Source organism: Balaenoptera ricei, chromosome 8 (assembly GCF_028023285.1).
Source record: "Balaenoptera ricei isolate mBalRic1 chromosome 8, mBalRic1.hap2, whole genome shotgun sequence".
Classification (NCBI taxonomy): Eukaryota; Metazoa; Chordata; class Mammalia; order Artiodactyla; family Balaenopteridae; genus Balaenoptera; species Balaenoptera ricei.
Window position 1 is genome coordinate 99573897 of NC_082646.1, and position 15025 is coordinate 99588921.

Genomic DNA, 15025 nt, shown 5'->3' on the forward strand with positions numbered 1-15025 from the left:
TGAGCCTCGCGCTCTGACCTGGCCTCTCGTGCTCTGCCTGCTGCAGGTGGGCTGGATCCTCTCCACCCTGGACCAGCTGCGCTTAAAACCACCGCCGCCCGTCGCCATCCTGCCCCTGGGCACCGGCAACGACTTGGCCCGCACCCTCAACTGGGGTGGGGTAAGCGCCCACAGGGCAGGGAGCTGGGGAGGGCGGGGCGGCGGGGAAGGCCCAGACCCCGGAGGGGCTCAGTTCCTGCCTCCCCCCAGGGCTACACCGATGAGCCCGTGTCCAAGATCCTCTCCCACGTGGAGGAGGGCAACGTGGTGCAGCTGGACCGCTGGGACCTCCGTGCGGAGCCCAACCCCGAGGCGGGGCCTGAGGAGCGAGATGAGGGGGCCACCGACCGGGTGGGTCGGCCGGGGCGGGGCCGGGGGTGTCTGGGATCCTGGGACCCGGGCTGACTCTTGGTGTCTCCGGACTTCGGCCTCTTCACGGGAAGAGGGAGTAACGGTACTCACCTCATGAGGTAGCTGTCACTCAGCCACTCAGCACGTATTTACTGAGAACCTGCTACTGCCGGGCACCGTCTGTTCTCAGCAGCGAGCAAAACCAAGTCCCGGCTCTTGGGGGGCTCCTGCAGAACACGGCCCGTCACGGGGGAGGGCTGTGGGAAGAGAGGGCCAGCAGGGCACGAGGTGCCCTTGTGCGCGGGGCACTTAGCCCGGGAGCTCAGATGGCAGGGCCAAGGCCGGTGGGCTGGGGGCAGAGCTGTCTGGTGGACGTGACTGTGTGGGAAAGGCCTGAAAACGCGGGGGCTGAGCCAGCCAGCCCTCATGCCGGGTCCCTGGCCTTTCTCCAGCTGCCACTGGATGTCTTCAACAACTACTTCAGCCTGGGCTTTGATGCCCACGTCACCCTGGAGTTTCATGAGTCTCGAGGTTGGCAAACTTTTGCTGAGGAGACCTGGGGAGGCTGGGGAGGGAGGGATACAGGAGGGGGTCCCCGAGAGGACCAGACCTTGCCCTTCCCAGTAAAAGGCGTTCGTTCTCAACCCTCCCTCTTGACCCCAGCCTGGGAAGCCCCAGCAGGCTCAGAACAACTGACTGTCCCCTATTTCTTGTCACCACCCAGAGGCCAACCCAGAGAAATTCAACAGCCGCTTTCGGAATAAGATGTTCTACGCCGGGGTGAGTCTGGGGTCCGCCAGCTACGCCCCACCATTCCCATGCCCACCTGTTCTACCGCCTGTGCCCCCTGCCCACCTGTGTCTACCAGGCCGCAGGACCCCTGCGTGGCAGCGGTGAAGGAAATTACCTGTCACCAGATGGTGACGCCCTTGTCTCCCACAGACAGCCTTCTCCGACTTCCTGATGGGCAGCTCCAAGGACTTGGCCAAGCACATCCGCGTGGTGGTGAGTGGGCCATGCTGGCAGGCAGGGTGGGCAGGCCCAGCGGGAGGGAGACCACCTGGGTACGTATACCCTCTACACCCTCCGCCGTTCCCGCCTCCAGTGTGACGGGACTGACCTGACCCCCAAGATTCAGGACCTGAAACCCCAGTGCATTGTTTTCCTGAACATCCCCAGGTGAGGAGGGAAGGGCTCTCTGTGTGGGCCCTGCTGCCTCTGTCCTGCACACCCGTCCTCTGAAGCCCATTGTGGTGTCCTCCTCTCCAGGTACTGTGCGGGCACCATGCCCTGGGGCCACCCTGGGGAGCACCATGACTTCGAGCCCCAGCGGCACGATGATGGCTACCTCGAGGTTATTGGCTTTACCATGACATCCCTGGTGAGTGGGCCAGCACGGGGCCCATCTAGAGCCCTGGCCCTGCTTTGCCCCGGCTCCTGTGCCCTGGAGCCTGGCCCCGAGATGGAAGTGGGGGGGGGGGGCAGTCACCATACTTCCTTTCATTGGCCAGGACAGGAGAGTTGACCCTCACCTCCTTCTCTGGCTGGGGTCTCACCTTCCGTCTGCTCTCCACGGGGGGTGGGGGGGGTCACTCTCACTTTGGCCAGAGCATCCCTGGGAAAAGCGGAGCTTGAGGTCCTGCCACCCCCTGGCCCCTGCCCTGAGCCTCTCGCGCCCACAGGCAGCACTGCAGGTGGGCGGGCACGGCGAGCGGCTGACACAGTGCCGAGAGGTGCTGCTCACCACGTCCAAGGCCATCCCAGTGCAGGTGGATGGTGAGCCCTGCAAGCTCGCAGCCTCACGCATCCGCATCTCCCTGCGCAACCAGGCCACCATGGTGCAGAAGGCCAAGCGGCGGAGCGCCGCCCCCCTGCACAGCGAGTATGCCCCTCCCCAGCCTCAGTTTCCCCATCTGGAAAGGAGGCTCACAGTCCCCCGGGGCAGCTGGGTGGGGCACGTGGCTCGGTGCCTGGCGGGGACTGGCAGCCCAGGCGGAGCCCTCGCCGAGTGCTGTGTGGTCGCCCCGCCCGCAGCCAGCAGCCGGTGCCGGAGCAGCTGCGGGTCCAGGTGAGCAGGGTCAGCATGCACGACTACGAGGCCTTGCACTATGACAAGGAGCAGCTCAAAGAGGCCTGTGAGTGGCGAGCGCGGCTGGGGGCGCTGAGGAGCGCTGGGTCCCCTGAGGGCAGGGTGGTTGGGGGCAGCCGGCTGCTGACGGCCGCTCTGTCCTCCAGCCGTGCCGTTGGGCACCGTGGTGGTCCCGGGAGACAGCGACCTGGAGCTGTGCCGCGCCCACATCGAGAGGCTCCGGCAGGTGAGGAGCAGGTCTGGGGTCTGCCCGGGCTGCCCCCTCCTGCCCCAGGTTCTGGTCGCCCCCAGCCCCGGCCTCTGCTTCTCTCGACAGGAGCCCGAAGGTGTTGGAGCCAAGTCCCCGACGTGCCAGAAACTCTCCCCCAAGTGGTGCTTCCTGGATGGTGAGTGGCCCCCAAGGGCCAGCTCAGGGCGGTCCCAGGCCGTGTCCTGCCCCCTCCCTGGGTGGTCCTAGGTGGGGCGGCAGAAGACCTAGGCCTGGACAAGGGCCCCCTTCCTCAGCCACCTCTCTCCCCACAGCCACCACTGCTAGCCGCTTCTACAGGATCGACAGGGCCCAGGTGAGCACTCACCGTCCTGCTCCGTCTGCCGCTGGCTCCGGGGCCCCAGTGTCCCCTGTCCTGCTAGGCCACCCTCCACAGCCGGGCACAGCCGTCCTTGCGTCCCATAGTGTCCGCGGTTGAGCCGTGCACAGGGATGGTGCTGACGGGAGAAGGGAGCCCGTGTACCCGGACAGAGCTCGCCAGGTTGGGGTGGGGTGGGGGCGGCCCTCACAGCACAGCTGTCATCCATCCAGACACAGAAGAAAAGGCACTTCTGGCCAGAGGCCTGGTCACCTGGGTAAACACTTAGCAGTGGGAAGGGGCTGGCCAGCTGGTGGGCCCGCTGTGCGGAGGTCAGGGGCTGGGCTTGGGTGGCAGGAGAGGAGAGGAGAATGGGGGAGGGGACAGGACTGGCAGGGCCACTGGCCCACCTGCCTCCTGTCAGTGTTCCTGCCCACAGCAGAGGCTTCTACAGGTCTGCTGGCCTGGCAGCCCCTTCACCGCCCCCCCCCCGCCCCCCGGCCACCCTGCAGGGCCCTGACCCTCGGCCCTGACCTCCCCACCCGCAGGAACACCTCAACTACGTGACCGAGATCGCACAGGATGAGATTTATATCCTGGACCCTGAGCTGCTGGGGGCGTCTGCCCGACCCGACCTCCCAACCCCCTCTTCCCCTCTCCCCACCTCGCCCTGCTCACCCAGGCTCCGGTGAGTTCCAGGCCTCAGCCAGTCCCCTGGCTCTAAATCCCACCCGGAAGCCAGAAGCTCCTCAAGTCCTGTCTTCCACCCCAGCCGCTTCCCTGAGCGCCAGACACACTCCAGCTGCCTGCGGTCCCCACCGGCCCCGCCCCACTGACCCACAGGCAGCAAACTGAACCCAGCCAGCCAGCCCTCCACCCCACCGGCTGCTCTGCTGCGCGGGCCAAAGACCTGGGCTCCCTCCCTGGCTGCTCCCTGCCTGCGTCTGAGCACACCACAGTGCCCCTGGCCTCCTGCTCTCTCCCCCCAGCCTGGAACCACCTTCCCCAGCACCCTGCGGTCAATGTGCCCTCCCCCGCGTACCTGGTCACTTCATCCCATGCAGCCTGAGCCTGGTGGTCTCTGACCCCACCAGCGCCCTCCCTGCTCCATCACCACAGTCCAGCCCCACTCGCCTCTCGGTTCTTTAAGGCACAAGTGTGCCCACCTCTGGATTTGTCCTTGCCTGCCCGATCTTCACAGAGCTGCCCCTCCATTCATATCTCAGCTTGGGTGTTTCCTCCTCAGAGGAGTCTCCCAGGAGCCCACCTGAAGTTGCTGTTCAATCAATCACACTACCCTGTCTCCTATTCTTCGTAGCACTTGCTGCTGTTTCAAAATACCTTATTTATTTGTTTACTTGTTTGTCTCTCTGACTAGAATGTAAGCTCCCTGAGAGCAAGTTCTCTACCCGTCGTGTTCACTGCTGTATTACCAGTGCCCAGGACAGCACTTGACACATAGGAGGCACTCAATAAACTGTTGAAAGGACAGAGGGCGCCCCCGGTTGGGGCTGGGGAGGGCGACAAGCTGGGCCTGTGCTGTAGCCATGCCACCCATAGCCCTGCCACGTCTCATCCTGCTCTGTTTGCAGGTCACTGCCAGGGGATGCTGCACCCCCTACAGGTGAGGCCTCTCCCTGCAGGGCCCCTGCTTCCTCCCCGGTCCTAGGACTGAGGCTCCGTGGGGTGGGGTCAGGTGGGGTGGAGCCCATGCGCAGCCTCACAAGAACACAGCCATGTCACCATGAGCCCACAGCCCTTGGCACACGTGCCCCGACAGGCCCACTTCTCTGCACAGTAGTGCCTCAGACGTATGTTCACACACCGACACATGCCTAGGCGTCCAGCGCCAGAGTGTAACAGGCAGATGTTCTGTGCAGGTGAAGAGCTGATCGAGGCTGCCAAGAGGAACGATTTCTGTAAGGTACTAGTGCCAGGCTCGGGCTTCTTCCCCTTGGCAGCCCCCTCAGGCCCTGGGGAGTGGGGCCTCTGGGCTGGACCAAGAGCTAATCTGTTGAGGTGTGGTCATCTGTCATCACCTGGGCCTCTGTGGGGCCTCCGTGTGGTTGTCCCAGTCAGCCCTGCCCCCCATCCCTGTCCAGCCCACAATCGGTGTCCCTGCATACGGGCTTCCTGGCTCATTCTGCCTGTCCCTGGTGCTCAGAAAGGATCGAGCCTTAGAGGAACCGCAGGCTCCAAGGCTCGGTCGTCAGTGCTCCCGGGGCGTCCAGCGGCACCTGGGGTGAGAGAAGCCCATCGTGTCTCCCCTGCGCTCCAGAAAGACCCCCAGAGGCCCCTAGGGAGCCTAGGGCCTGTGTGAGTTGGGGGGCGTTTCTGTGGCTGGAAGGAGGGTGGCCCTGAGGGGCCCCAGCCCTGCTCTGCCTCCTGCCCCCAGCTCCAGGAGCTGCACCGAGCCGGAGGTGACCTCATGCACCGAGACGAGCGGAGCCGCACGCTCCTGCACCACGCCGTCAGCACCGGCAGCAAGGAAGTGGTCCGCTACCTGTTGGACCACGGTGAGCTGTGCCACTGGGGCCCCTGGGAGGAGGGAGAGGCTGCCAGGCCTCTCTGACCTCCCCCTCCCCCTCCCCCTTCTCCAGCCCCCACAGAGATCCTTGATGCTGTGGAGGAAAAGTGAGTATGTGGGCAGTGCAGGACCCCAGTTACCCTGGAAACCGCCCTGTCTTTATCTAGCCCCTCCCATTCGGTCCTGTCAGAGCCCATAAACCCTTCCTGGCCACATCTGTCATCCTCTGGGCCACCCCCCCCTTGCCCCAGGACCCTGAACTTCCTGCCCTTTCTGATGGCCTTCGGGAGACAGGAGGGCTCAGAGGACTGGATGGGGTCCACAGCCAGCCCCTGTTCCCCCAGCGGGGAGACCTGTCTGCACCAGGCCGCAGCCCTGGGCCAGCGCACCATCTGCCACTACATCGTGGAGGCCGGGGCCTCTCTCATGAAGACAGACCAGCAGGTGAGCAGACTAGCAGGGCAGGCAGGGAATCCAGGCAAACACAAAGCAACCCTTTCCCAAACTCCAGCCCGGGGAGAGGGGAGTCTGGGGGAGGGCCGCCTCGGGGGATTCAAAGCTGTCCTTCAACCAACACAGTCCAGACCCCGAGAAGCTGAGCCAGCAAGAGTTGGCTGCTCCCCGAGGGAAGAGCCCCTGTCTTCTAAGCCTGCTGGGGCCGACAGGTCCCTGAGGTGATGGCAGCTCCCCCTCATCCAGGGCGACACTCCCCGGCAGCGGGCTGAGAAGGCTCAGGACACGGAACTGGCCGCGTACCTGGAGAACCGGCAGCACTACCAGATGATCCAGCGGGAGGACCAGGAGACGGCTGTGTGAGGCCAACGGCGCAGCAGGAGGCACGGGCCGCCAGAGGACCAGACCCCTCCTCGCCCACCTCACTGCCACATTCCAGTCGGATGGCCAGAGGGACCCGGCACCCAGGCCCCAGGGAAGGAGCCCTGTGCTGCTCCCTGAGGAGCTGCCCAGACCTAGGGCTGGACTCTGAGGAGCTGAGGGCTGAGGGGGGGGTCTCACCCAGTCCCCTGAGGCCACAGCCTAACCCAGAGGCTCACAGGGGACCAGGAAACTGGACTGGGCTGGGCAGACCATTGGGAGGGCTGGGGGGTGGCCCTCACCTTCCCTGCAGTGGGTGCCCTGGAGTTGAGGGCACGCAGCCCGGAGGGCAGAGGGCCTTGAGGCCCCGTGAGGGAGCCCCGAGGAAGACGCTTCCTAAGCCTCCGGGTCCTTTAGGACCCTCACTCTGAGGCTCCTGGGAGCTTGGGCCCCTCTCCTGCCCTGACACCCCCCTACCCCCGCCCCCAGGGCTTCTTCCCGGAAACACGGAGCCTGCTGCATCTGCCTGCCCGCCGCCCTGCTTAGCACCTACCCGGTGACCCTCCTCCCAAACCCAGTCATTTCACCTCCGACTGTGTGGCCTGGGGGGCGGGGGGGGGGCTTTCACGGTGACATGTTTACAGTTGGGTGTGACTCAGTAAAGTGGATTTTTTTTCCTTTCCGCTTTTCTTTTTTTGTGGGGGAGGTCTTCCAGAAGCAGCGGGAGCTGCTGGGTTATCGTCCGGGTGGGGGACTGGACACCGTCGACCCAGACCCAGACTCATTTCGAGGGATCCTGGTGCCCGTTTCGGGGTGGGGTCCGAGGGGCTGCCCGGGACCTGACCTCTGCCTGGCTGCCGCGCTGGTCGTGGCCGGGGGAGGAGCTGATTTCCTCCTGCTTCCCGCTTCCCGCGGGGAAGATAACAATGAAAGTGAAAGAGGTGGAGCGGGGGCGAGGCCCGGTTTCTTGGGCCCGGTCGCCCCATGGCCTGGGGCAAGCCCCCTCCTCCTGGCCTCAACTGCTTTCGCTGTTTAGGGAGTCGGATGAGGTGATCCCCGAGCGTCCAGGCTCAGAAGGGGTGGGCGTTTGCAGCCGCTGCCAGGCCGCGTCTGGAACTTCTCAGACGGCTGCTGTCGGCTCTAAATCTTAACCAAATCCAGGCCTGCGGGCTCCTCCTTCCCCAACTCCCCCGCCCCCCGCGCGCCCCGCCAACCTGCGCGTGGAGAAAGGCGCAGCGGCCTCCGCGCCCTTCCGACCCCTGCGCTTTTCTGGGGTCCCCCGTCCGAACCCCATCCCGACACTGAGCAGAGCATCTCACTGCACACCTGGTGAAGCGACCCGAGGCGGGGGCTGGCGCTCCTTCCCCAGCATCTAAGGGGCGCTGAGAGTCGAGCGGGCCCTGGGAGGCGGAGCGGGGCCTCGACGGGGTTAATCACTGCACCCGGGGCTCGACGGACAGAGCCGCACACAGGCTCGAACGCGGGCCCCGCGCCGGGACCTGTGACACACCCGGGGCTCCGTGCTCCCTCCTGGTCTCCACCTAAGGCTCCCTGGCCATGAAGGGAAGCTGGCGTCCAGAGGGGAAAGGGGACGGCCCCGAGGAGGGGGCAGAGGGCGGGGACGGCAAACAGGGGCCTGGACCGAGGGAGCGCGAGGTTGGGGGCTGGGGACGGGGGTGCCGGGACAGGACGGAGACCCGGGGCTGGGGATGGGGACGCCAGGAGAGCCCGGCGTCTGAGGGCGGAGGGCACCGGCCGGGCGAGGCGAGGCGAGGGTGTGGGGCCGAGCGGCGGGAAGAGGGGGTAGAGGCGCGGGGGGCTCGGGAAGGGAGCGGAGGCGGGGACGCCGGGGTCGGGGGGCGGCGCGGGTTTGAGGGGAGGGGGCGGGGCAGGTCCTTCGTCGGTGGGGGGGAGGGGGCGGGGGCCCATGTGACCGGCTCAGACCGGTTCTGGAGACAAAAGGGGCCGCGGCGGCCGGAGCGGGACGGGCCCGGCGCGGGAGGGAGCGAAGCAGCGCGGGCAGCGAGCGAGTGAGCGTGCGGGGCCCCGGAGGGCGCGCGGCGGCTTCGGCCCCTCGGCCGCTGCCGATCTGGGGGCTGGAGGCGGGGTGGGGGTCTGAGCTGCGTCCCGGGCTCCAGGCGGCCCCTGGGGAGAGTCCTCCCGCTTTGCGCCCCGGCTGGCGGCGAGGGGCCAGCCCCCCAAGTCCGCCGCCACCGCAGTAGCAGCCCGACCCTTTGGGCCTGGAAACTGGGGAAAGGGGGTGGGAGGTTCGCGCCTGCGGCCCCCAGTGGGGACTCTGACCCGTGCTCTACCCCCAGGATGCAGCGCCGAGGCTTCCTCCTCCTCGCCCTCCTCGCCCTGCTGGCGCTCACCTCCGCGGTGGCCAAAAAGAAAGGTGATACGGAGGGTGGGGGGGTTTGAGGAGGGCTGGAGCCGGGCAGGTGAGACCGGCAGCCTCGGTTCCGAGGCCGGACTCCAGGAAGGGGTCTCCGAGTGAGTCTCTCCTGGCCCGGGTCCTGAGCTCTGTTCCCCATGCGTTGTAGACAAAGTGAAGAAGGGAGGCCCGGGGAGCGAGTGCGCGGAGTGGACCTGGGGTCCCTGCACCCCCAGCAGCAAGGACTGCGGCGTGGGTTTCCGCGAGGGCACCTGCGGGGCCCAGACGCAACGCATCCGGTGCCGGGTGCCCTGTAACTGGAAGAAGGAGTTTGGAGGTGAGGTGGGGCGCAGGCGGAGGGTAGGCAGGGGGCCCAGCCTCACGGGGACCTGAGCAGACCCGTGGAGGGGGCCACAGGTCAGGCCACCCAGCTCTGACCCGGGCACTCTCCCGCCAGCCGACTGCAAGTACAAGTTTGAGAGCTGGGGGGCATGTGATGGGGGCACAGGCACCAAAGCCCGCCAAGGCACCCTGAAGAAGGCGCGGTACAATGCCCAGTGCCAGGAGACCATCCGTGTGACCAAGCCCTGCACCCCCAAGACCAAAGCCAAGGCCAAAGGTTAGCAAAGGGGGCAGGGGGGTGGGGTCATCACAGGTGGCTGCCCCTATCTGTGAAGGGAGTGGTAAAGCCTGAAGTTTTGGATCCCGGCCAGTGAATTTTTGACGTGTCTGTACCGGGTTTCCCTGTAGGTAGAGACACCTTAGGTGGGCAGTACTGAGGGCCCCGCAGAGGGTGCTCAGGAGGTTGAAATCCTGGCTCAAGTAAGGGCAAAGTCAGCTGTTCTGTTGGAGCCTTTGGCTTGGGATTCAGGGAAATCGTACTGGAATGGCTTGGCTTTGTCATCTCTCCAGCAGGTGGGGGCAGTTTCTATATGGGAAGGACTTCACGGTCCTTACTTCCTCTTTCCCTTAGCTTCATTCCTGACTCACAGCAGCCCTGGAGGCCAACAGGGCAGAGGGGAATCTGCCCACTTCTCAGGTGAGGGGACTGAGGCTGTTGTCCAGGGCTGCTGGGACCAGGACTGAGACCGGGAACTTGAAGGTTTTCTGATCCCCAAAGTCTAAGCTGGGGGAGTGAGGAATGTCCAGCATCATAATGGCTGTCCTGTCCCACAGGCTTCCAGGCTAGCTGATAGAGAACCACCAGGGGGCAGAATTTTCTTTTCTCTAATGTCTTTGTTGGGGGGAAGGGGTTCTCCAGTGGGTCACCCAAACCCTGCTAATGCAGTCTTTCTTTCTTGTTTTACAGCCAAGAAAGGGAAGGGAAAGGACTAACAGCCAGGCCTGGATGCCAAGGAGCCCCTGGCTTTACTCGGAGGCCTGGCCCACGCCCTCCCTCTACCGGCCCAGGATATAACCCACCAGTGCCTTTTGCCTGCTCGTTAGCTTTATCAATCATGCCCTGCTTCTTCCCTTTCACTTGCCCACACCCACCCCAAGTGCCCAAAGTGGGGAGGGACAAGGGATTCTGGGCAGCTTGAGCCTCGCCCAAAGGGATTTGATTCCCCTGTACCCACTTTTCTTCTTCCCCCAACGATGCCATTACTAAGAAATAAATAAATGTCTTTTTTTTTTTTTTTTTTTCCCCAATAAAAGCTTTCTTTTAATATATAAAAGCCCCTTCCCAGGAAGTTTGCTGTGGTGATTTGTTGGAGGTGGGAGAATGGAGGAAAGAGAGGGCTGGAGGGAACAGTGGCTTTCAGGGGGTTGAAGACTTGGCGGTGAGTGCCCCCCAGAGCTCATGGAGAAAAAACGGTTATGAAAATTCCTTCCAGGGCCCCCTACTGACCCCTGGAAGGGTGCCCCCCATCAAGTCCCCTGAGCCTCTCAGTCCTGTTTCTCCAGGGGCCAGGGCTGGGGGAGGGAACCCAGGAGACTCGCTAGAACTGATTCCCCCCATCTCAGTTTCCCCCAGGTAAAGGTCTTTTGGTCCAGCCCACTGCCAATCCAGAAGGTTCCGTCAGTTGGGAGAGGAGAGATGGGGGTCGCTTGCCTGCCTCACCAGCCCCGCCCCAACTGTCGCTGAAGCCTGTGTGTGGGTCAAGTCCACCCCCGTTTTCTCCCTGGTGACCCACCAGGGCGTCCCTCACACTGCAGAGGCCAGCCGTGAATACCACTCACCACAGTCCCACCTTCACTATGTGTGACCCGAGTCAAGCCCGCTCCTTGGGGAGGGAGGGCAACTCTTCAGAATGACAGGGGCCACTCAGCTCAGCCTGGGGAGGTAGGTGGCCAGACCCCAGTTCCTGAGTGAACCCCTGATCTCCCCACTAGCCCATCCTGAATGTGACCAGGGTAGTGCTGTAGGGGGTGTGCTCAGAGCCCACTCTGCCTGGCCTCCAGCCAGCTCACCCACCGACCCACCCACCCAACCAGAGCCCTGCTGAGTAGCTGCAGCAAGGGGAGATTTCTGCCCCTGGAGTGAGATATAGGAGGAGGAGGCTGAGCCTACATGCGGGGTATAGGGGGGCAGAAAGCACCGATTACAGCAGGATGGGGGACCCTTCCCTTCCTGAGCCTCCTTTCCCAAGCATTGGCCCCTTTGCTCCTCCCAGAGGGGTGCTGGGCTCTGCTCCCCTCCAGATGTCCGTTCTTTCAGCCACGCTGGCTGGTCACAGTGGGGCAGGTGCCCACACAGGCCAGTGCTCCCCAGCTCCCTGAGGCAGGACAAGAGACATGGGTCAGACTGTCCAGTTTGGTCACTTCCTGGGGCTGATCCTCCTTGGCCTGAGCAGAGACCTGGTCTCTGAATCCAGCCAGAGCCTCTTCCTGAGCCTCACGGGGTCTTGGGAACATCAGTTCTCTTCAGCAAACATGAACACTGAGAAGCGCCTCCACATCTCTCCCTGGCAGCAGCTGACACGTGGTCCCCAGCGCACACACCAGCACCTCCAGTGGCACCCCTACCTGCCTACCTGGCAGTGCCGATGTTCCGATACTGGCATAGCAGCAGGTGCCTGAAGGTCTTTTTAAAGGTGGCATTGCAGAGGGCATAGCAGGCCGGGTTGATGGTGCTGTTGACGTAGCAGAGCCAGTAGCCAATGGACCACACGGTGTCAGGGATGCAGCTCTGGCAGAAGGTGTTCACCAGGACCATGACATTGTAGGGCGTCCAGGTGAGGATGAAGGCTAGCAGAATGGCAAAGATGGTCCGAGTCACCTTGCGCTCCCGGGCTGCCATCTGCCGCTTCTTGCGCACCTGGTTGCGGGCGATGCTGGCAAACTTACGGGCCACGTTGGCCGCCGGACGCATGCCAGCCGGCGTGGCAGGCACAATCTCGATGGCTGTCACACACTCGTTGCCTGTCTGCTTTGTCACAATCTGGATCTTGGACCATTTGGAGGCCGGATTGAGGGTCCGTGGCTGCAGGGGAGGTGCAGGTGTGGCGGGCGTGGTGGCCTCTGTGGTTGACAGCTCTGTGGGTGGTCGTTCCTTGGTGTTCTGGGTGGCACTGCCAGAGCTGGACTCATTGGAGGTGTCCTTGTCAGCCACTGGGCGTGGTGGGGGGGGGAGGACCGGTGGAGGGGCCTCCTCTAGCTTCCCGTTGCGCAGCTCCCCCCGAGAAGCTTCTCCTGGGGGCGGTTTCTTGACACTCTGCTTCATCAGGGGGCTCTTGAGGAAGGCCAGGGTCTTGGCCTTCTTCTCCTTAGGGCCTTCGGGCCGGTGCTTGTGAACTCTGCTGCGACTGGCCAGGGAGATGTGGATGTAGAGCACCGTCATGATGACCACAGGCAGGTAGAAGGCGGCGATGGCCGTGCCGAAGGTCACCGCCGGGTTGGACAAAAACTGGATGAAGCACTGGTTGTCTGGCACCGTCCGCTTGCCCACCACAAACTGCCAGAACAAGATGGCAGGCGCCCAGAGCACGAAGGACAGGACCCAGGCAGCAGCAATCATGAGGCCCGCCATCTTGGTGGTACGCCGTGCTGGGTAGGTGAGGGGCTTGGTGACGCAGAAGTACCGGTCAAAGCTGATGATCAGCAGGTTCATGACGGAGGCGTTGCTCACCACATAGTCCAGGGCCAGCCACAGGTCACACACCACGGCACCCAGAGGCCAGTAGCCCTTGATGATGTACACGGTGTAGAGGTTCATGGAGAAAGCGCCTATGATGAGATCAGCACATGCCAGGCTGAAGAGGAAGTAGTTGTTGACCGTCTGCAGTTGCCTGTTGACTTTGATGGATAGCATCACCAGGATGTTGCCCACGACAGTCACAAGGCTCAGTGAGCCTGTCACCGTGGCAATGAACACCATCTCCACTGTCTCATAGCGGTTATGGGTTGACGTGACCAGGCGCACAGACTGGTTGCCCGAGCTGCCATTGACCGGTGTGAAGTTCGCCATTTTGGCTAGCAGCAGTGGGCGGGCAGCGTCTGGAGGAGGAAGGAGAGAGGAAAGGGGTGAATGGTTGAAGTGGCCTAGAGGGGTGGGGTGGGGTGCACGGGAGTCAAGGCGACAGAGGAGCATCATCATCCTGCAGAACTCCGTCCTTAGAGAACTCTGTCCCATCACTTCCTCCTGTGTCCGGTCATTCATCCTTTATTGAGTGCCTACTCTTGTACAAGCACTGTTGTAGGCGCTGGGGTTATGCTGGGGTTACAGAGTGAAGGAGACACACGCAGCCCCCACTCTCACGGAGCTTACAACCCTATCAGGGGAGACGTACAAACATGTGAGCAACAAAAAGGTGTTAGAAAGAAAACAAGGGCAGGTGATGGTGAGTGAGTCAGAGGGGTGATCAGCGAAGGCCTCTCCGAGGAGGTGATCTGGATGATGATGAGGAGGCAGCCACAAGAAGAGCTGCAGAGAGTGGCCTAGTCAAGGGCAATGGCAAGAGCAAAGGCCCTGAGGCATGTGTAAGGCATGGACAGAACGCCAGTGTGGGTGGAGGGGTGGGGGGAAGAGAGGTCCCAGATATCAGTATGTGGCTCTGGTCAGAGGTATTCATTCATTTACCCATCTGGTCATTTCTTAACCAAACATTACCGGGGACCTGCCCTCCAATCCCTACAGAAGGCACTAGGGACAAAGGCAAGAGTGTATACTACCAGCTAACATTTATTGTCTACTCAGTGCCGGGCACTTTCTACACTTTTTATAAGTATTCATTCATTTCATCCTCATAACAAACCTATGAAGTAGATACTGTGTTGTTTTTGTTTTGTTTTTTTTGGGGGGGGGGGCATGTGGCTCAGCAGGCAGGATCTTAGTTCCCCAACCAGGGATTGAACCCGAGCCCCCTGCAGTGGAAGCACGGAGTCTTAACCACTGGACCGCCAGGAAAGCCCCGGATACTGTTATTTTTTACTAACAGATGAGGAAAGTAAGGCACGGAGATGTTAAATAAACTGCCCAAGGTTCCACAGCTCCTTGATCTCACGTTGCTGTCCCAGAGCTAAGGGTTCTGGTAGAGGGAGGCCCAAAGAGCCACAAGAGTCAGTGATCCCACCTTGGGGAAGTCTTCCCAGAGGACCAGAAGAGGTGACATGGAACTAGGAATCCAAGAAGGAGGAGGAGGAAAATGCCACTGTGGCAACCCCTCCCGGAGCCCTCCCCCGTCCCCAGGGCATGGGGATGCAGTGCAGGGGTAGCTGGGGTCTGTCAGCAGCCAGGGGCCAAGACCTGTAAAGAATCAGAAGCCTAAAGGGCCCGTCAGCTGAGGAAAGACACACATGGCTTCCCAGGGGCCAGTGCCCTCCCCAAGGCCTGACAGGGAACCCAAAGGGTGAGCGAGTGTCCCACAGGGAAGAGAGGGGCTGCAGGAGGGGAGCCTGTGGCCAGCCCCTGAGGGTACCCCTCGGCCCACCGGTACACACCGCGGCGCCCCAGCTGGGGTCCTCCAAGCACGAGGCTCCTCCCCAGAGCCTCTTCACATCTCCTCCCCCTCTTCCTCTCCCCTACGTGTGAGGGAGGCCCACGCCCAGGGCACTGTGCCAGGGCAGCCGCTCAGCCCAGCCTCCTTCACACCCGCCAACATGCGCACCATTACACACGCACACGGGCCCATCACAGCCATGCCAGCCCCGCAGCTCCCTGTCGTATATGCAGTTCTGTGCGTCTGTGTGAGGGATGCAGAGGAGAGACAGTGGGGTGTGGAGGAAGGAGCATGCGCCCCACAGCCCAGGCTCCACGGCCAGCAGGGTCTTAGCTGTGTGGCTTTGCACAAGCCACCTCACCTTCCTGCTTCTCTCTTTCTCATCTG

The 15025-nt window shown here is 62.9% G+C and overlaps 3 protein-coding genes across 23 annotated transcripts in view; 2 read left to right on the top strand and 1 right to left on the bottom strand.

Moving 5' to 3' along the window:
- Positions 1-7063, top strand: part of DGKZ (diacylglycerol kinase zeta) — a 32869-nt gene extending 25806 nt beyond the window's left edge. For 9 of the 17 annotated variants that reach the window (XM_059931494.1, XM_059931495.1, XM_059931496.1 and 6 more), the window contains 19 exons: positions 47-160; positions 250-390; positions 843-921; positions 1115-1170; positions 1333-1395; positions 1496-1569; positions 1660-1771; positions 2073-2272; positions 2425-2525; positions 2626-2705; positions 2796-2865; positions 3002-3042; positions 3594-3733; positions 4638-4669; positions 4926-4969; positions 5441-5561; positions 5646-5679; positions 5917-6016; positions 6272-7063. In XM_059931494.1, coding sequence (XP_059787477.1) covers positions 47-160; positions 250-390; positions 843-921; positions 1115-1170; positions 1333-1395; positions 1496-1569; positions 1660-1771; positions 2073-2272; positions 2425-2525; positions 2626-2705; positions 2796-2865; positions 3002-3042; positions 3594-3733; positions 4638-4669; positions 4926-4969; positions 5441-5561; positions 5646-5679; positions 5917-6016; positions 6272-6388 — 1719 coding nt within the window. In that variant the 3' untranslated portion in view covers positions 6389-7063. Of the gene's footprint in view, positions 1-46; positions 161-249; positions 391-842; positions 922-1114; positions 1171-1332; positions 1396-1495; positions 1570-1659; positions 1772-2072; positions 2273-2424; positions 2526-2625; positions 2706-2795; positions 2866-3001; positions 3043-3593; positions 3734-4423; positions 4537-4637; positions 4670-4925; positions 4970-5440; positions 5562-5645; positions 5680-5866; positions 6017-6151; positions 6210-6237 lie in introns of those variants that run through there. The other 8 variants (XM_059931485.1, XM_059931484.1, XM_059931488.1 and 5 more) reach the window with 8 other exon arrangements.
- A 288-nt stretch (positions 7064-7351) lies between these two features.
- Positions 7352-10435, top strand: MDK (midkine). 5 transcript variants are annotated; one of them, XM_059929666.1, is made up of 6 exons: positions 7352-7434; positions 8704-8780; positions 8929-9096; positions 9217-9378; positions 9733-9798; positions 10069-10435. In XM_059929666.1, exons 1-6 carry the CDS (start codon positions 7370-7372, stop codon positions 10092-10094), a joined length of 564 nt encoding a protein of 187 aa, XP_059785649.1. In that variant the 5' UTR covers positions 7352-7369; the 3' UTR covers positions 10095-10435. The 5 variants fall into 5 exon arrangements, with proteins under 5 accessions (XP_059785649.1, XP_059785650.1, XP_059785652.1 ...); XM_059929669.1 differs by lacking the exon at positions 7352-7434 and adding an exon at positions 7599-7714; XM_059929670.1 differs by lacking the exon at positions 7352-7434 and adding an exon at positions 8013-8041.
- A 1295-nt stretch (positions 10436-11730) lies between these two features.
- Positions 11731-13167, bottom strand: CHRM4 (cholinergic receptor muscarinic 4). Its single transcript, XM_059929671.1, has one exon. The coding sequence runs from the start codon at positions 13165-13167 to the stop codon at positions 11731-11733; it is 1437 nt and encodes a 478-aa protein (XP_059785654.1).
- Between the last annotated feature and the right edge of the window lie 1858 nt (positions 13168-15025).

Coding starts and splice junctions, on each gene's coding strand:
- CHRM4 (XM_059929671.1), bottom strand. CDS start 13,167: ATGGCGAACTTCACACCGGTCAATGGCAGCTCGGGCAACCAGTCTGTG.
- MDK (XM_059929666.1), top strand. CDS start 7,370: ATGGCCTGGGGCAAGCCCCCTCCTCCTGGCCTCAACTGCTTTCGCTGT. Junction 8,781..8,928: donor CGCGGTGGCCAAAAAGAAAG/GTGATACGGAGG, acceptor CATGCGTTGTAG/ACAAAGTGAAGAAGGGAGGC. Junction 9,379..9,732: donor GACCAAAGCCAAGGCCAAAG/GTTAGCAAAGGG, acceptor TCTTTCCCTTAG/CTTCATTCCTGACTCACAGC.